The sequence below is a fragment of the Physella acuta genome, unplaced genomic scaffold, assembly GCF_028476545.2.
Source record: "Physella acuta isolate Inbredline_101_S28 unplaced genomic scaffold, ASM2847654v3 ptg001452l, whole genome shotgun sequence".
NCBI classification, from domain to species: domain Eukaryota; kingdom Metazoa; phylum Mollusca; class Gastropoda; family Physidae; genus Physella; species Physella acuta.
Window position 1 is genome coordinate 485,001 of NW_026732967.1, and position 21,523 is coordinate 506,523.

At 34.3% G+C, this 21,523-nt stretch overlaps 1 protein-coding gene across 1 annotated transcript in view; it reads right to left on the reverse strand.

Moving 5' to 3' along the window:
- Window positions 1-20,919, reverse strand: part of LOC131927983 (major facilitator superfamily domain-containing protein 8) — a 23,835-nt gene extending 2,916 nt beyond the window's left edge. The window contains exons 1-10 of the mRNA XM_059283862.1: window positions 20,587-20,919; window positions 18,702-18,806; window positions 18,342-18,489; window positions 17,774-18,017; window positions 17,182-17,295; window positions 11,253-11,477; window positions 8,057-8,165; window positions 7,726-7,860; window positions 3,331-3,434; window positions 663-1,066 (exon numbers count right to left, since the gene is read on the reverse strand). Of these exons, the coding sequence (XP_059139845.1) occupies window positions 663-1,066; window positions 3,331-3,434; window positions 7,726-7,860; window positions 8,057-8,165; window positions 11,253-11,477; window positions 17,182-17,295; window positions 17,774-18,017; window positions 18,342-18,489; window positions 18,702-18,790 (1,572 nt within the window). The 5' untranslated portion in view covers window positions 18,791-18,806; window positions 20,587-20,919. The remainder of the gene's footprint in view (window positions 1-662; window positions 1,067-3,330; window positions 3,435-7,725; window positions 7,861-8,056; window positions 8,166-11,252; window positions 11,478-17,181; window positions 17,296-17,773; window positions 18,018-18,341; window positions 18,490-18,701; window positions 18,807-20,586) is intronic.
- Between the last annotated feature and the right edge of the window lie 604 nt (window positions 20,920-21,523).

Here is a 21,523-nt window from a genome sequence, read left to right on the forward strand (position 1 = left end):
GGGGGGCTCTTGATATTTTCGGGGGGGGGGGGGAGGAGTTTCCGGGGAGGGGGGCGGACACTGATAAAAGTATATATTTCAGGATTCGCGATCTCTTGTTCTCTGGCGACGGCATCGACAGACGGAGATTGTGAGGAATGGATGAGGAAAACACTACCCCCCCCCCCCAAGTTTCATGTCGACCGGGTGAAAAGTGTATTAATGCATAAAAGCCAAATAAACACGCATACTTTGATATATATATATATATATATATATATATACACACATCTACATGAGCTATATGTAGATCTAAAAATGAATACATATAAAATACTGTGCACAAGGGGGGCTGATAGAGACAATTTAACTCGATACATTTCAGCAATTTGGGTAGAATCTAATTGAGAGTAGACTATTACCGAAAGAAAGGCTTGCTTTTAAAAGGTTGCTTTTTTTAAAAATATTTTTTCCCTTTTATAATTTTTAGTTTTTATAAAATGCGTAAAAGTTGTTATGGCTAATTTAATAACTATTGAGACAGTTGTTTAAATTATAATTTGATGTGTAGGCTTATCATCATGAAAAAAAATATATGAAGAAGCCAATGAAGAGGTCATAATTAAGTTTCGAATATTGAGCACAAATGCATCTCAATGAAATATTGTAAAACTATGAATTACCTGAGGTATGGGTCCTAAGACCTTAGAATAAATAGTGTAGCTGAGCATGTTACACATTGGATATCCAATGCTAATCAGGATTGTTGCACCAAAGTACTGAGCTAAATGGATAACAGGAACATAACTACACCAGGCATAATTCCATGGACAGCCTTCTGGTGTGTATGTGGTATTGTGTACCATTTCTGTTGTGTTAATCATTGGGATAGGTGTAACAACCTTGCTTATGGTCGTTAGGTTACTTCCTGTCATATTTAGAATGTCATAACTTTTCATCAACGCCATTCCCTTTTCAATATTGTTCAAAAAGTCGTTTCCATGTGTAATTTCATGCAGTAAATAGTTGAAAACTGATGTTAGTCTTTCTTGCGAAATCAAATGTGTTGAATTGTGTGGTCCAAAAGCTGCATAAAATAAATACACAACACATTTTAGCCATTAAAAATATCAAATTAATTTTGATAATAAAAGTCAGTAAAATTTCATTTGAAAAAAAAAAAGAAACAGCAAAAGGTCAGTAACTAATATCATCATGCAAGAACCTTTTTTTTTTTAAAAATTAGTATTTCTTGTCTTGTTTTATAGTAGGTATGTTATGATACTAATAGATGAGAGCTCATACATTTATGACGCGGGTTAGAGGCGTCTGAAAACAACAACAATAAAAAAATAAAAAAAAACGTCTACATATTAGATATAAAAATCAATATATAATATACCAAATATATCAATCAATATAACAAACATAGAATGTCATTAATCCTACATGCACAATTCCAAATTTAAATGCGTGTGGTAATGTGAGAAAGAATAAGAGACGTCCAGTGGCTTAGACAGGATCGTCTCATGGGGAAGAGATTGTCAAAACTTTCATACATATAAATTGAATTTGTCTTCCAGCTCGACGTGGAATAAGTATATCTATGTCGAGCTCCTCACACAGGTCTTTGACTTCATTAAATACGGTAGTAAATTCTGATTCCGCTTCCTTCCGCATATTCACTAGTAAGCTACTTGAATGTTCAGAAAATTTTAAAGCCGCAGATAATCAACGTTTTCTGTTTGGAGTATTCTGTTGACCGGAATTGTTATTGCAATCATTGTTTAGATAACTCTAAGAGAAACTTGAAACTCAAGACTCCTAATTGCTCCTAAAAGTTGAACCGCTGTTGAAAAAGTTGTTGTATCGTGCCAGGATGACATAATTTCCAGTGCATCAACAGCTGCTTTTTGAAGTTGTATAAAAACGTAGACGGACTCGTGACCTTCAATACATCTAGTTGCGCACAATCGAGATGCTGATAATTTAGGTGTTAATTTCTCTATTGAATTTGCAAGCAAAGATTGTCGTTTTGGTGTGTTAAAAAAGTTGTACGCGCTATTAAAGATCCCCATACAGCTTCTCATAGCTGGTAGCTCGCAGGCATCAGAAAGTGCTAGATTTAGACTGTGAGATGCGCAATGCACGTAAATAGCCAAATCACATTTCTCAGCAACAATCTGTTGCGCCCCATGTAGTCGACCACTCAAGCCCACGCTTTCCTGCCAGATGCGCATGCGGTAATATTTTATAATAGACACCTGCCAATATTCATCCCACCCTCACCCCCATCCACACCCCTTAGCTGATCTAACGTTGTTCAGCTTTCCTTTCGCCTAATCCCACCTTGTGTGTTTGTTGTTTAAGCACTAAATGATAGCGACACAAGTCCACCGTCGTCAATAGCTGCAACTTAACGCAAAGGATTGTCATTTTGAAGGTCCTAAACCCTACCCCCCTCTGCCTACTCCACTGCCATCTTTATCATTTTCAGTATTACTTTTTTTTTAAATCATGTAATTAAGTTGTTTTCAGTTTCCATGTTTCATCCGCCATTAGTGAAATGAATTTCAAATGTTTTGGTTATGTTTAATTAACTTTTTAAAAATTAATCAATGTTTCCTTTATAAAGTATTCATTTTCCGTGGTATAATACACATATTGATTCGTTCATTTTGGTGCACAATTATTTTTTAAGTATTAAAAAAATAAAAACATGATTGCAATGGAAGTGAGAGGTCACTCCCGCTTTATTTAGGCCTTTGAGTGTAGCGAATGGATTGGGTTTATATTTATGTTTCAGGTTGAGGTGAGGGTTGGTTTATGTGTATGCTTATGTTTAGTGTTTATGGATGAGGTTTTCTTTTTCAGCTGAGAAGTGAGGGGAGGTGAGAGGGTTTATGTTAATGGTTGTGGTGAGGGTTGGTTTATGTTTTTATTTAAGTTCATGGTTGAGATTGCGACGAGGTTTAGGGTTGTTTGTTTTTTTGTTGTTGTTAAGTTTTGCACAAAAGCCAGGGCAGCGCCCGATAAACATGAAGTGTGGAAGCATAAAAAAAAAGTTAATCTAGAAAAGAGACTTGACTAAATGAGCGAGGCAAAACGCAGTTTTAGGTAAAGTTTTGTTCTAGTTCAAGAGTGAAAAAATGTACTTCATTATAATGTCAATATAATTACCTAAATACACCTTTAAATTTTAGTGATTTTATTTAATATCCTAGAAAAGCAAAATTCACTAAAAATGTTGGTCTTGGAACACACATTATGAATTTTAATGTAATTAATATCACATTTAAACAAATATTACCAGAGAAAGCATTTTTATTTTTGTATGGAAATTTGACTTACGTGCCATTCCTTGAGGCGGCAAAGTATTTCCCCATGGTATGTAAACAAAAAATCCACATAGGCAGACAATAAAACCAAACAGAAGCAAATACCTTTCATTGTACCTAAAAGTATACGATAGAAATTTGACTAATCAAAGTTTAATCAAAACAGACGTGAAATTTAAAAAAAATTAAATGGTTATAAACATAAGCTCTTATCTGCACTAAACTTAAGAACACATATAGTAACTTCAATATAATGCAATGAACAAAACAACTTTAAAAAAAGTTATTAAAAAGTCTAGTGACAATTTAAGCGCAATTTCCTTAATTAATTTTTTGTGACCGAACGAAAGGATATTTTTGAAAACTTTCTTCGGCAATATTGTTCTAAATTATGGCTGGAATCGATTGGTAAATGTTTCAAGTCGCTAAGTGGTCTGGTTGCGGAGAAATGGGCCAAAAACTGCATTTTTTTCGAGGGTTTTTGGCTTTTCCGGGAAATCCAGGAAGGAATTCCAGGAATTTTTTTAGCCCACAATCATCCCCGGAACTTGCTTAACATATTTGCTTTTGGAACTAGTCCTCGATATTGCTTCGTTGAGGAGGAGATACGACTTAAAGCTGTGGACACACATCCATCCATCCATCTATAAATAACGAATTAATAATCGCAATCGTCAGTATGGAAATTGCGCTAAAAAACATTGAACACTCAGAGACCTAAAAAAATAATTTAATTTAAAAAACAAACACCAAACACCACATAACGGTAAAAAGTGTTATTTAAATGCAAGAAGTAGAAAAAGATACATAAAATTGTAATGGTAAAGACTAAACAGATTTTTCACTGCGACCAATGCATCAGTAGTCTAGCTAAGATGGTGTAGATGGTGCAAGACACACTAGGCATAATGACAAAGTTTTGTATTTATAATGCAAAACTGCGGCTAAAATGAGATTTTAATTGTTTTTCCAATTGGGTTAAACCCATTTTAGCACCCCCTAAGGTCGGCGCCCGGGGACATATGTCCCCCCCCCCCCCCCCGCTGCGCCACAGCTCGCCAGACTGGTGGTTGTGGTAGCGGTATGCCAAGAGAGCGAGCGAGGGAGGGGGCGAGTCGGCATGCTTATGTGGTGTCCCGCGTGGTCCCTCCATGAAGAGAATATATATATATATATATATATATATATATATATATATATATATATATATATATATATATATATATATATATATATATATATATATATATATATATATATATTAGAGCAGTGGTTCCCAATCTTTTTCGAGTGGCGACCCCCTTTTATAAAAAGTAAGTGACCCGCGACCCCCATAGAAAAAAAAAAGACGATATTAGTATGGAAATTAACAAGCACTAAAATAAGATTTTCTATGAGACTTTCAGTATGAACTACTCTTGATAACTGTTTTAATACGATGAGTAAAATTGCATACTATTTATAAACATTCGCTGTTAAAAAGTAAGTTTTTGTTAACGCCAACCTAATATGTCATCAACATTCAATTTATTTCTTAATTTTGTTTTTAATCGGAGAATAGTGTTGAAAATCTATTTTAGAAAAGTCAATCAAGGAATCATTCAGCAAATCAAAGAATTCATCTCGTAATTCATCGGGAATGCTGGCAAAATAAAGGGAAGTAGAGAATGGGTAATGCGTCAATGCATCTTTCAGCTCAGAGAAATAGCGCCGCAGTTCGTTTTCAAAAGATTCAATCTAGATGCCCAGAAATCGCTTCTTTCAAAATTTTAATTATCTCACAGTCAGATTCATCTACCACACTGCAGAGTTTGTCAAGTTTTCAATATTTCCAAGTTTTATTTTCTTCGCCAATTTTGCAGCTTTGATAAAAATGCCCCGAGATTATCATGGAAAGTTATAATATTCGTTCATTTTCCCTGAAGCTTCAGGTTAAGCTTATGTTGATGTTCGAACATATCTGCTAGGTACGATACTCTCTCCAACTACTCTGTCATTTTGTTCGAACATATCTGCTAGGTACGATACTCTCTCCAACTACTCTATCATTTTGTTCGAACATATCTGCTAGGTACGATACTCTCTCCAACTACTCCGTCATTTTGTTCGAACATATCTGCTAGTTACGATACTCTCTCCAACTACTCTGTCATTTTGTTCGAACATATCTGCTAGGTACGATACTCTCTCCAACTACTCTATCATTTTGTTCGAACATATCTGCTAGGTACGATACTCTCTCCAACTACTCTATTTCATTTTAAGTATACCAAAAGGTCTTGTTTCCTGTGCACTTCCATGAACAATTTGATTTCAGATTTCAACTAGACTACCCGTTATCTAGTTAGATAACTGTGGGTTTCGGGGGTCATCCATAAATGACATCACGTCTGCCAGCACTTATCATCCCAAAATAACCAGACCCCACATTCAAAAAGACGTTTTTTATATTTTAAAAACTCTACTAAACTCTACTTCACCTGCCCAGTGCCCCGCCAAGTCTCAGAAATGTTTGTATTGTTAAAAAAAAATGATTCCGGCCGAGCATGGCTCTGACCACACTATCACTTCATATGCTGAGAACATAGAAACAGGTGAACTCTATTTCACCTGCCCTGTGCCCCGCGAGGTCCTGATAGTCAACCTTATCATTCACATGTAGGCCTTAAGAAAAAAATAATTGAAAACATTGTTGTTAAAAGAAAGTAAGTCTCTTTACTATTACTTAAGTTATTGTTCTAAACTTTTATAATTAATGTGGTTAATCTACCTATGAATATATCCATAAATTAATTAACGGCTTTAAATTAGTTTGTAATTAACAGTGTGTTTAAGAAAGAACAATATTTACCACCCAAAATCCTATTTTACAGCTCTACAGATAATGCAGATTCTCCCCAATAACAAATCAAAAAAACAAACAAAAAAATGAGTTATCAAACGTCACTATTCAGTCAAAGTTAAGCCATTGTTCTAAAACTTTAATTTTAAAGTGGTTAATCTACCCAAGAATAAATCAATAAATTAATTAACGTCTTTAAATAAATGTGTGATTAACAGTCTGTCTGCAATCAAAAATTGTTCGCTACCTACATACTATTTTATAGCCCCCCATATAGAGCAGTTTCCTTACAGTACCAAATCAGACAAACAAATAAATATTAAAACATGTAAACAAAGTTGAGTTTTAGTAGTATATAGATAGATTCAAAAACACGATTCACAACATTTCGTCTGACAGCCAGCGTACTGTAGTGTAAAAAAGCAGAACCTCGTGATCTATATTAATGTCGTTGCTCAGTTTTTTAAGGCTCCGGATTTAATATAATTTACGACTTTTACTAGCAATTGAGTCGGAAGCGTCTTGATGTCGAGGGCATACTGATGAATCATGCAGTGTTTAGGGAGCTAAATCTTTTCTGTTTTCTGAAAGCCCGATTATGACCTAAACATAGATGCCGCACCATCCCTTCACAAACCCCCACAGCAGTTTTAACCCATTTTAATCATCCAGTTTCAAAAAACGTATTTATTTTCTCCATGCTATCTTCACAACTCTTCTTTACTATCATCTGAGTGAATACAGACAAAGACAACAAGACAGATTGTGCTTCTTTAGATTAGATGGATATGTCAGTGAAAAATGAGGTGTCCATGGCCTAGAGCCAGAATTCCTAAGTCCTGGACTTCTTCTTCGTTCTTAATTGTTAGTGTTGGAAGTGATCGAGCCTTATCTGCCAAAGGGTTTGAACTGGAGACTTTTTTTTCGAATTTATCAACCATGAGCTTTTGCCGACTCGGCTACGCCTCCATCACAATTAAGGATACGTGTCAACTGGTTATGCGCCATTGAGGCCATTGACTCCGATTTCAGCCTGCTTTTCTTTTTGGATTTGCTTCCATAGCCTTTGTTAAACCAAGAACACACTACAAGGCAGCAGGTGTTTGATTTTGGAGTTGTCTCTCCTAGAAGAGTGGCTGTCCCCAGCTAACGAGCCTCATCCGACTCGACCACGCTGACCCCTTAAGTCCTGGACGAATACCTACAGACAGGTGGTTACACACCTGTGTAGCATTTACGCGCTGCGAGAAGGGGTAGCACAAGACCTAACAAAGAACGTCACACGTCTGCACATTTGACGTAGTCGGCAGGATGTAATCGAGACATACACAAACAAAAAATAATCATATCACTTGGTCAAACATATAGGGTTATGGTTAACCGTAAGTAAGTTAATGCAAGAGAGAATTATTTCTAATAGAAATGTAACAATGGGTGATCAGAAAGATGCGCACATAGACAATAATAAAGAATGACTACGTGTACATTGTAGCAAAATAACATTTTTCTGGGCACCGTAACTATTTTAGTACTGATACTTTCAATGTATCAACACTTCATAATTACCTTTTAGTCAATGTTTTAGCCACCAGAAAAACTATTATAGATAGAAAGCCTGCCACACCTAATGTTATTCCTTGATACAAAGTTGCTTTTGATTTACTCCAGGCATACATATGCATAGTTAAAGGTGTCCCGATTCTGTATAGGAAATAAAAAAGAATTTATCTTTACAAATTTCGAGAAGAACACAAAATTTAAAGCATGATTTGAAAAAAATCAATTAATTTATTATATGATCAAATTTTGTAAATGTGGAGACATGTCCACACAATCAAGCTAAAGTGTTAGATATAACATGATTATACTTTTATAAAATAATAATACATTAACTTACGTTTCAAACACAGTGAATATAAATAGTACAACAAAGAACAGAAAAATTGTTGACACTACTGCTATATAATCAGGTTTATAGTTGATCTTTGGATTGCATACAATTGATCCTAAAAAGAGAAAATAAACAACGATTAATCCTAGACTATTTTGCTCCGCTTCAAATTCCCTTAAAAGCAGCATTTGTTGGCGGATTTAAATTAAAGCTCGTTTGTAGTATGTTAAATATAATGCCAGAATTTTTAATAACAACTATCTTATTTAACGGTTAAAGCTGGAACAACACATAACCATTTGATAAAAAATCATACACAATTACAAGCTCCCCACCATCTGTATTGGATTCTAGAAAAGTATAGTCTTGTAACCGTGAAAAAAAAACGAGATTTTTGCAAATCTCGACGATTTACAACTCGGAAAAACATAGTTTTGCAATCTTGCCCGTATGTCGTATGTCTCTCACTCTCTCTCTCTCTCTCTCTCTCTCTCTCTCTCTCTCTCTCTGTATGTATGTGTCTGTAAACACGATAACTTGAGTACCATTACAGCTATGTTGATGAAATTTCATATATAAGTATTATATCAAATTTGTAAATCCGCATCAACTTTTCAGCGACTTCCGATAAGCGGAAGTGGGACATATTTTACTTTTAGTTTTTCAAAAGCCTATAACTTGAGTACTGTTTCAGATAGATAAACGAAATGTCACATGTAAGTAAAAGGTCTAATTTTCTGCCTTCTGTCAAATTTTGAGTAATTTCCGTTGACCGGAAGCAGTAATTTACGCTATTTCCGATTTCTCAAAAAAAAAAAAAAAACCAAAATGAATTTATAAAGTACTAATCATATTCCGTACTATTATACACATATTGTTTGCCGTTCACTTTGTGCGCAATTCTTTTTTCTAGGAGATTCTATTCTATTTTTAATGTTTAAGTAATTAAAAAATGATAAAAATCATGTCTATATCCAGAGTTGCCATCCCCCGTAATGTTATCTATAATATAACGCTGCTGGTAGTGTGTCAGTCCTTCCTTCCGTCATCGCTTTAGATTTTGGAACCATAAAAGTAAACATCGCACCATGCAATGCTTTTCGGTGCATCGCATTGTCTTATTATAAGTGATAGAGTAGGGTTTCTTTATATAGAGACTTAAATTTATTTTATGGCTGCCACTGTTTTTACTCTTTCACATAACGTAAAGGAAATCTTATATACACGCAAATTGCTAAAACATATTAAACGGATCAATGTCAAATATCATTTCGTTTAGATTCCTAGAAGAAATGGATATATTTTAATAATAATAGGGTCGAAAAAACGAATTAGTTAAACTGTTTGGTCATTTTCCAAGGGAGGCAATTTAAAAATAAATTCAACTCACGCTAATAAAACAAATGTGAATGCAAAATCTCAAAGAGGGAATTATTGTTGGAATAATATAATTAGCAAAATGTGAATGCAAATTATGCAGACGTGTAAGAGGACATTATTGATGGAATATTATAATTAACATGGATTGATAAAAGGCTATCTTTTATTTATTTTATTCACTGAACGTACTGTTTACTAATTATAATTTTTAATCAACTATTCCACACTATTATACAAACGTCATCACGTTTATTAGGTGCGCAATTGTTTTAGTCGTGAAACTCTATTGTAAATTTTTCAAATTTAAAGTACTGAAAATAAAATGCATGAATTGATAAAGTGCAATATGGTAGGTAAAACTCGGATATTTTAAATACTGCTTTTTATTTATTTAATACACTGAACGTACTGTTTACTAATTATTATTCTATCTTTCAGTTTGCGGACAAGCTGGGGTTTTTATAGTCGTTCACTGAATCAGGCGCGTCAGCCGATGCTCGGACAGGCGATTTGGCGCCATGGGCTAGACTGTGAGCACTATGCGTTTATTTTTGCATTTAAGTTGTGTTTATGTTATGAGTGTTTGTGTTTTCATTTGTGTTTTTATTTGCGTTTGTTTTTTCTTTTGTGTTTGTGTGTTGCGTTTGTGTTTTCGTTTGTAATATATGCATACCCGGAGCACGGGTATGCATATATTATATAAGAATATTGGAGAAAGTTTAGAGGAGATTACTCCCCGTTTATTTTGTTAATTTTAGGCTGTGATATTTACTCCACTCCTACCACAACTGCATATCATCACAAAATTTTGAACCATTTTACTTTCTAGTAAGCATAGAGAAAGTATTGTAATCGTGCACATAAACTAAAAGAGATTTTGAAAGTGTTCGCTGTTTTACACCTCCCCACTTTATCGAATACAAGTAGATCTATACAAAATGAATTATAAATTGTGCAAAAATTCAAATCAAGATTTCGACAAGTATTTTATGCTATACAACCTACTAGAATCGAAAAAGCCTACTCTTTTCAATAACGTCCGTCTTTGTGTTCAAAACGATAACTTCAGTGTCGTTTTAGTTAGGTTGATTAAATTTCATACATAAGTATTCTGTCAAATTTGTTGTTTTCAGTTAACTTTTGTGCACTTTCCGGTAACAGGAAGTGGTATTTAATCCACTTCCGTTTTCTTAAACGCTAATAACTTGAGTACCTTATAATATTTCATCACTGATTTTTCATAAAACCATATATCACTATATACATTATAAGCTATAGGTACACACAAATAACACATTATTGCATCAGTATATTGGTAGTAAGTTTTGACGGGATATTTAAATATGGTGGGAGGAGATGTGGTCAACGGTATAAATGGGTGCATGTTGTATGTACGCAGTGACCTATCCCGTTCGTCAGTGTTCTATCCTCGTACTGTGAGCTGTTTTTGCGTGTCATCGTCCGGTTTGCACTTTAGTTTGTACGGGTATAAAAGGGTGTGACAGCGTGATCTAGTACTTACATGCTACTAGATAAGAGAGTCGCTCTGAGTAGTATCCTTTATTCTAGATTGGTGTTTTCTTTTGTGTTACTTATTCAGAATAGACTGTGTTTCACAGTGTGTAAATAGCTTATTAAACTTGAGTTTTAAACTCATTAAACAATGAGTCTTTCTTGTACTTAATCTTGTTTCATAGCCCGTTTGTGCTTTTGTCCTTCTATGTTGCGTCACGTCCGAAGTGGACGCTTGTAGACGAGGGTGGGGGATGTGTGTCAAAGTCATAAGTGAATAACGCCTAAGAATGTTTAATTTAACGCTTACCATCACTATGAAGATCATTAATCTCTTCACTAGGTTCACCCTGAACATGCGCTTTAAAGTGAGTGTCATACACGCGATGTTCTCTAAAGACGGTGACTAGCAGGATCAGGTTGATGACTGCCACCAGAGCAGCAAACAGGGCAGGGGCGGTGTACATGTTCAAATGAAAGCCAACCACCTCTATGGGACCAGGGTAGCCAACAGGTACCAAGGCTGCTTGAATAACTGGACGAGGAAAATGCATTCAAATTTTAATAGTTCATCCTAACCAACTAATTAACATCAAATAATTGTTAAGTTATATGAAAATATAATTGAAAAGTACATTTTAAGCCTCTAACTCTGTGTAATTTTTATAGTTGTTGATATTATACAGTGTATCTCCTTTATCGATTAAAAACTATCACATAGATGATTTTTCAACGCAGACGCGCAACGGATTTTGACCCACATACTATTCAACTCACGGGCTTTTTGGGCCGTTCAAAGTATTTCTTTACAAATACAAATGTAAAATAAGCAGAATTGAATAAAATGCCTTTAGTGAGATACAAAGCAATCAAAAATGCATAAAATTCTACACGTTTTAAATGTAAAAAAAAGGTGGTTTTAAAACCATGTAACATTTTTATGAGCATTTCCAGAATGGTCATCCCTTATTTTCTGTTGGGACATAAACATTAGATATAATTTCAGAGCGTTGTCCAAGAAAGGTCGAGCTCTACAAAACACTACAACGATCATTAACATGTATGCATTGTCACAGAAACTTGCCGTTTTCTTCGTTGACAACACACCACCGAACTTTTCAAAATTGATGTTAGCAAGTTTTAGGGGCTTAATAGTTCAGTAAAAAAAAAATAAAAACATGCAGATACATAATAAACAAGTTTGTCAGTCAAGTTTATTTCTTCATTATATATTTATTGCTGCAACTGTAACTCCATTCAGTGATTACACTTCGATGTTATTTTACATCTTTGTCCGATGAGCTAAGCCCCCATTCACTTTGTAGCGGAGTCTATTTTTTTTTTCTGATTGCTCTGCTCAATTTTTTTTTCTTTTCTGACAGAGGAAAAACTTCTTTTTATAATCTTTTTAAATTTTAGAACAGTTGAATATTTTTATCTAATTAAGTAAAAGGTTACGTGATTGTAATTTTTGTCGCCAGTGCATAGTTTAAACAAATTAAAGTAAAAATAAAAACAACTTGCCAAGTTCATGGCTGATTTGGTTTTAGCGATGATGTTTTTAAAGAAAATAGTACGTGACTTGTAGCTTGAAATAATTTGTATTACCCATAAAATCAATGATTTTACGTGTTAGTATGTTCTTTAAATCTATATCTATTGTGAATAATTTAAACTTCAAGTCAAAAACACGTTAGGAATAGGGAGAGGTGTGGGGGTGGGAGAGAGAAGCGCGATGGGTATTATTGTTGTAACAATGTGCATAGGCCCTATATATATAGCTTATACCCGTGCTTCGCCACGGTGTGGATATGGATATTCCCTCGGAGTTTACCGCACTGCGCGCAGATGGGGGTCCCCGCATTGGGGCCTATATTCATTCAGCACTTTGGTGCGAATATGGATATTAAAAAAAAATTAAATTACGGTTTAAAAAAAAAAAATTGAGAACTGACGCTCTCACGAGCGCCCGCCCAGACATCTCTCCTCCCCGAACCCAAGGCGTAATTTAAACCGCCTCCAAACAACACGTTTTCCCGGCCGTCCGCGCCAAGGGAGAGACTTCCGAAATCCATAGCGATGACGAAATGACTGACACACTACCTGGCGGCTTATATTATATAGATCTATATATATATATATATTATAGATGGTCCGTGCTCTAGTGGAGATGTTTGTGCACTTTGCAGCTAGTTGGAAAATAAACTTTTTAAAGACTTTTTTAAAAAAATCATTTAAAAAAACCTTTTTAATAACAAGCTTTTATGTAATAATGCACTCAAAAAGTAGAAAATAAGTTATACACTACTATTTAAATTACTATAAAGAAAAGCGTGGGTCACTTTAGTATCTATTGCATAGAAATCTTCACTAATATTAAGGAAGAGACCAACTTTACCAAATATTAGTAAAGGTATCCAATATATACTAAAGTGACCAATGCTTTTCTTTATAGTTAAATCTGAAATTTTTGTGGATGTCATACATGAATAACCCCTAATAGATAATCTATTACAAAAAGGTGAAACATGTACAATATTGTACAATGGAAATGAAAATTGAAAAATATGAGCGAAATTTCAAATCTTTTTATTTTCTCGTATACAGAGAAAAGAGGAACTATTGTAATCATGCTAATAATTATAATTAAAATATTTTGACAGTTTTCTCAGTTATACACCTCCCTACTTTAGCATATACGGAACAAAAAGGATGCATTGTACTTGTGGGAAAAAAAATCTAATCAGAGATTTTGACAAACTTAGACGTTTTACATCGTTCGGAACGGAAAAAACATGGTTTTGCAATTTTGTATGTAAACACGATTATTTGAATACCGTTTCAGTTATGTTGTCGAAATTTTATATCTAAGTATTATATCAATGTTTTTGGCCTGTATCAACGTTTCAGCAATTTCTAATAACCGGAAGTTGTAAATACACTACTCCGGTTTCTTAAATGCCAATAACTAGAACGCCATTTAACACTGCGTTCACACTTACGACAAGTATACTAGACATGACCTACTAAAGTGTATACTAAACATGTTACATGTATATGGAACATCTTCTGAGTTGCAGGGCACAAAACCACGCCCCATTTTATGTTCTGGGTCAAGTTTTTGTTTTCGCTCGCTGAAATTTCAGTTGAGTGCGCATGCGTCAAAAAGTAATAAGCGCATCCTAGGTCTTTGCCTTAAAACCAGTTTAGGTATTAATTACGAAAATAAGGGGTCATCCATAAATGACGTCACACTCGTAGGGGGGAGGGGGGTCCGTAATTTTGTGACGATGTGTGATGAGGGGGAGGGGGGGGGTCAGATGTTGCGACGTCACATTTTTGCATCATAAAAAAGCAATGTTAGAAAACGAATTTTAGACGTTATTTCGCGTTTTAGATAACTGTTTTAATAAATTGTAACAGTTTAGACAAGATTTTGGAAAACTATCAATGTTTTTAAAAAATTCAACTGCAATTTTGAGGGGGGTTGTAGGTTGAGGTGTGACGTCATTTTAGGGGGGGGTCTGGCTTTTTGTGACGAAGTGTGACGGAGGGGAGGGGGGAGGTAAAAATCGTCCAAAAAAGCGTGACGTCATTTATGGATGACCCCTAATAATTAATTTAAAAATATAATTTAACCAAATGTATCTCCAATTTTTCCTTGACCAATATTTTGTTTTAAGTGTATCAACATATTTTCAGTTTCGTTCTGACATGAATAAATCTATAGGCCCACCAGAATGAGCTCGTGGGATCACACACGTGGGATCTGCCAGTTTTTATAGTAAGTTGATTAACTTAATATAAAAACTGGCAGATAAAGTCATAGGCTAATTATTTAGGTTTAAAATGGGATATAATTAACATAAAGAAACGAGGGGAGTAGGGCGGGTGGGTAATGAGTGTCGTAGACCCTACTCTAAATACTGATCCTCTTTTTTTTCTTAATAATAGACTCAGTATAGTTATAACGCGATCTCAATACGTTTAATGAAATTGGCAAATGCAAGTTTTCGAAGAAATCGGGCCTTTCAGCAAACAAATATTTAGCCCTGTTCATTCGAAGCTGTTTCTGTAGGAATGATATAGACAAGCAAAGAAGCTGGGGAAATGAATACCATGGGGTTGGGGTGGGAAGGGGTGATTGTGCTGCGGGATGGGAGGGAGGGGTAATAACATGTGGGTAATGTCTACTACCCGCGCTATTATACACAGCATTATATTTATTAAAAACTGTCTAGTTCCAGCAGCTGGCACTCCAATAAAATTTATAAAATCTTGCATGTTCTCTAATTTTTAGATGATTTATTGTTGAATCGCAAGCCCCGTGGCTACACCATTTTCATTTTTTTTTTTAAATAAAGCTGCGTGGCCACTATCTACGTTTGTTTTTTTACTTTGATTACTCTTTATTTTAATTATCTGGGCCTTTATAGCAGACGCTCCGGGTCAAAGGTCATGCTTGTTTTATAAAATGTTCTATAACATGTTCTGTAATTGTGAACGCTAAAGTATACATGTTCTGTGGAGAAAATTGTCCCAGATAAAAATAAGTTTTGTGTTCCAGAAATGTATAGTATACATGTCGTAAGTGTAAACGCGGTGTAAGGGTAGTAGGCTCCAGAAAAAACTTCTTAATTAATACAATTTATTTATTAACTTGTGTATATTATCTAACTTAGGAAAATATTTGGTATGGTGAAACATCTTTGAAATCAATGCTAAATTTAACAATATTTCATCAGTTTTAAAAAATTGAAAATTTGAAAAAAAAAATTTCGAATGCAAGCTGACTTTATTAGTGTTAGTAAAAAAAAGGATCAATAATTATATAGCCGATAAATATGTTAGTTTATAAAATTTTATAACTCTACAAAAGGTTATTTTTTCAAGATGGCCACCATTGCCATGGCAACCATAATTTCAGAAGAGTGCCCAAGCTTTCACCATCGTTTGCTTTCCAAGTTGATAAATCAACAGACGTGAGTTCGTGTTCGCAGTTGCTTGTCTTTGTGAAATATATTTATTCAGATGATATTGATAAAGAGTTGCAATTTTGTGAAGATATCATGGACAAAAATTAATATTTTAAAAAAAAAACTGGATGCTTAAAATGAGAAAATGGCTGTGGGGTTTGTACGGATGGTGCACCATCTATATTTGGGTCGAAATCAGGCTTTCAGAAAAAAAAACACCCATCTGTGCATCGACATTAACATGTTGAGTGCATAGACATGAATATAGATAATGTGGCTGTCAAAAGGAAATGTTGTGAATCGTGTTTTTGAATTGAAAGATGAAATCAAGTTGTTCTTAGATGTGCAAGGGAAACAAGACCTTTTGATATACTTCAACAACAAAGAGTGGTTCGAGAGTGTAGCATATCTACAGATATATTCGAACATCAACATAAGCTTAACCTGACGCTTCATGGAAAATGAACAAATATTATCTCTTTTCATGAAAATCTCAGGGCATTTTTAACAAAGCTGCAAAATTGGCGAAAAAAATAAATATTGGAAATATTGCCATGTTTGAGAAGCTCTACAGTGGTAGATGAAGCTGAATGTAAGAAAAATAAAAAAATAGAAGAGAATTCTGGCCATCTTGAATCTCTCGAAAATGAACTGTGGCATTCTTTAGAAGAATCTTCATTGATACGTTACGTATTTTCTGCTTCTCTTGATGTTGCCAGCATTCCCGATGAATTGCCAGACACATTCTTAAATATGCGGAAAGATTCCGCGTTACCTAATGTGTAACAAAAAACTGCTCACACAATGTTGGTGTAGTATGCACCATTCATACTCAAATGTGAAATTGATAGCCTTTCAAGTCTTAGCTCCTTTTTCGTCTACATATCTTTGCGAGAATATATAATGTTGATAATGAAATGAGGTTTGCGTTAACAAAAACTCAACCACGAATGTTGAGGCTTGTTAATAGCAAGTAATTTTACTCATCATATTAAAACATCAAGAATAATTCATATTGTCTACTAGAAATTCTTATTTTAGTTCTTATCAATTTCCTTACTTAATTCGACTTTTTAATTCTATGGGATCATGGGTCACTTACTTTTTATTCAAAGAGGGCCCATTTGAAAGTTTGGGAACCACTGCTCTAAACACTTTTGACTTGTTTTTTTTTTCCTTTCAGTTCCCTAAGGAGCATAAGCCCAGGCAACACTTCATCAACTATTACAGTTTGGTAACTGCTTGTACACACTACAATTTTACCTGGTCCAAGTATGAATCCCATAGCTTGAAATATACTTAGATTGGCCATACTGCCAGTTCTTTCATTCTCAGATGTGGCTCCTGAGACATATGATCTGACCACTGCAACATTGCCTGAAACATTTTTTTTAAAAATGTGTTACTTTTCTTTTGCATTTCTAAAAATGTAGGCATGTAAGTATAACAGTATTCTAAACAGTAATCTTATTTTCTTTACACTTTAAAGGCCTGCATTAAACAAATTGGGATAATCTATAAGTGATGTCTCACACCTATTAGTTACCATTTCAAGTGGATGTAGTTACAATTGTTAGCTCCCCCATACCCCCCACCCTCCTTTTCTTCAACCATTGACATTTTGTTTGTTAGAAAGTAAATGTATCATTATTAAAGTAAAAAGTTGTGATTCAGGTTTGGTTATATAAGGAACCTTTTATGGGTTGTCCAAAAAAAGCATTTTTATTAGATGCATAAAGCTAGTAAGAACTGAGTTTTCAAAAAACAAATATTTACTCAAATAATTCCTTTTCTTTTAATCTGGAAGAAAAAAAAAATAACTAAGCAATAATATTAAGAATAATTAGGAACTCACCTGCACTAAAACCAATGAGACCTCTGGCTAGAATCATGAAATAATCTTTATGAGAAGGCATAGACTGAAGGTACATATAAAAGAAATTTGATAAGGCTGTCATGAATAGACTGATGCTTAATGGCTCTCTACTAGAGCTTCTCAAATTTGCCCATCCACCAAAGACAGGGGAGGCAACAAATTGTCCAACACTGTAAGCAGCTACCACCCAACCGAGGAAGCTTTCTGTCACTGAAGGATTTAGCTGGAAAAATTATTGGATGTGTTAGTTTTCTTTTTTTTTACTTTATCAAGGAAACAATGTCTAAAATTTAATTTTAACTTTTTGATTAATTATAACCTGTGAAGGATTAAATGGGAAACTGACCAGGCAGCAACAAAGTGTTCCTGAATTTGAATTCTAAGACCATGTGGCCAACTCAAGTCATTCACATGAAATGATGTTGAGCACATTTTTCAATCATTTTTATCTTATTTTAATTATCAGTAAAATTGTATATTTTTAATAATATATATATATATATATATTAAAATCTAGGTTGCATGTGAAAATGTTGAAAATTCTTACAACTTGAAGGAATGGCCATAATGAAGACATGGTTATAGTGAAAGTAACAGAACCCAGGAACATGGTCAGATACATGACTCTGATTGATCGCCATCTGCTCCTATAGACATTAGGGGGTTCTATAGCAGTGCTTGGCACATTTACAGGGCTGTAAAGTAATATATGAACATAATTACAAATGAATCTAGGTTTACATTTTGGTATTAAATTATAATGTATAATATTTGAACAAATTTATTGACAAATTTCACTCTTGGAAAATCCTCTGTGACATTCAACATTTAATTTCAAGAACTAGAACAGTTGAAATAAATTGCTGTAGTAAAATATGTAGATTACTATAAAAAAATTAGTTGATACCTCTTAATAGTTGAACTGGTTCGAACTCTTGAGCCTAAGAGAGGTGTTGTGTCTTCAGCTTCTGCCACATTGTTAGTTTGGGTTGACATCTTTATCTAATGGTAACTGATTTCAGACACATAAAAACTAATAATAAAAGCAAATGTAGTTATAACTATAATGATATATCTATAATGCAATAACAATATAGACAAATTTATACTGAAAGCTAAAACTTATATGGGAAAATGGTCGAATTGTAGAGCACAAAACTTCTAATCGGTCCAAAAAGTCTTAGCTTTGGATACCGAACTTGGGCAGGTAGACTGTCTTTGCACAGTGGCATAACCAGGGATTTGTAATGGAGAGGGTATTTATAAAAATGTGTTTCTTACCTATAGGGCCTAAATAAATAAATAAATAAATATAGGCCTATATATTATATATATATATATATATATATATATATATATATATAATTATATATAGGCCTATATATATATATATATATATATATATATATATATATATATATATATATATATATATATATATATATATATATATACATATATATACATTTTACGTACCCAAAACGATAGATTACCCAGTACACACTCTATACTATAGTTTAACTAATCTAATATATAAAGCTCAATTCTGTAACGCATATGTTTGTCGTTGACAATTCTATGGATTTAAGTGTTAGACAAATTATCGTGCGCGTTTGTCTAAATTTATGAGTTAAAAAATTACTATTAAAAGTGTTGGGAAATCATTTTCATTTTTCAAATTATAATAATAATTGTCGGCATGTTCATTAAACACAAGTTTTAAAAAAATATCATCTTTTACAAAAATTCTAATTATGTTTTTATTTAGTCCTATAGCGCTTACTTCCCTTTGATAAATTAGGCAAAACACAATTACTTCCCTTTATGAAACCATTGCATTTTGTGGAAAATAATTTACTTTTTAATTACTTTGTTTTGGTGTTGGGAAAAAAATAATTACATAATTAGCGGGGATTGATCAAGTGCAAATGTTTTAGGTATTTTACGGATAAGATGGAGTATTATAATTGTTCATTAAATTGAAACAGGCGCGTTCGTTTAAGTGAGTGCAAAAACTATGAATAAGTTGGGGTACTATAGTCGTTTATTAAGCTAAAACAGGCGATTCTGCCCCGGGCGTTTATGTTCGCGTTAGTGTTTTCTTTGTGTTTAGGTGGGTTTGTGTTCGTGGTTGCGTTTTGATTTGGTTCGTTTTTGTTCTTTCTTTTTTCGTTTTTGTTTGTGTTTTTTTTGTTTGGGTTTGTATTTGTGTTTTTGGTTGGTTTTGCGTTTGGATTTGGTTTGTTTTCGTTCTTTCTTTTTTCGTTTTTGTTTGTGTTTTTTTGTTTGGGTTTGTAGTTGGTTTTGCGTTTGGATTTGGTTTGTTTTCGTTTGCTTTTTCGTTTTTTTTTTTGTTGGTATTGGTGTTTGTGGTTGGGTTTGTTGTTAGGTTTTTGTTTTCGTTTGCTTTTTTGTTTGTTTTTTCTTTGTGTTTGTATTGGTGTTTGTGGTTGTGGTTGTGGTTGGGTTTGTTGTTAGGTTTTTGTTTTCGTTTGTATTTGTAATTGTGTTAGCGTTATGTTTGCGTTTTGTTGTTTTGGTTGGTTGTGGTTTGGGTGGGCAATGCCGGGTTTATGATGATTACTAAACACACAGGTAATGGTCTTTAACAGAAAGGTTTTTCACAGAAGCCAGAGCAGGGCCTGGCCGGGACGGCTAGTAGTTAATAAAAAAATAGTTAATATAACTAATACTATAGTAGACTTAGTACTTAGTAATAGTTACAGTAGTAGTAGTAATAGTAACTACTAGTATTTACTACAACTACAACTCAGTGTGAATGTGATTCCTACCTTTTCTTTAGAGTTTTATAATCAATTAAAACGATGCTTCTTGTATGATCAAATTTTCAAATCGTGCGTTAAGTCATTCTCTGAAAAATTTAGATCTAGGTCTAGGATTGTTTAGGTCTATTTTAAATTACTTTTTTATGCACATCACGACATCCATTTTGTAACTAAATCTATGTCACATGACTTCAAAACAAGTCACGTTATCTCGGGATCAAAACGGTCCGTTCTAAAAACTAATCTAAAACGGCCCGTGATAATATTAACACGGCTTCGAAAAAACGACTGGACAAAATCGACCTTGTCAAAAGGGCAACTATAAATTTCAGCCATTCATTTAGGCTCCCGACAGTTTGGCTTTCGACAATATTTAATTATAAGATCTAGATCTAGGCCTATATGAATTTCGGCTTTACTAACAAGTAACATCACTGGAAATGGAATAGAGAAGAACTAGTGCGTACTGCCGTACTGTGCAAAGTTCTTTACGATCATGAGTCTATGAAACCTTCAAAGCTAAAACGTCATTTTGAGATGAGTCATTAAGAACATACCAAATAAGATATGTAGTATTTATGTAGTTCTCAGTAGCGGGGGGGGGGGGGGACATATGTCCCCGGGTGCCGACCTTAGGGGGCGCCAAAATGGGTTGGAAAAATAAATTGAAAGGTTGAGGGAGGTGCAAATCGAAAGTTTGAGGGAGGGGGGTGCAAATGGAAAGTTTGAGAGTTTGAGGGGGGTGCAAATCGAAATCTTGAGGGGGGGTGCCGACCTTAGGGGGCGCCAAAATGGGTTGGAAAAATAAATTGAAAGGTTGAGGGAGGTGCAAATCGAAAGTTTGAGGGAGGGGGGTGCAAATGGAAAGTTTGAGAGTTTGAGGGGGGTGCAAATCGAAATCTTGAGGGGGGGGGGAGGTGCAAAGCGAAATCTTGGGGGTGCA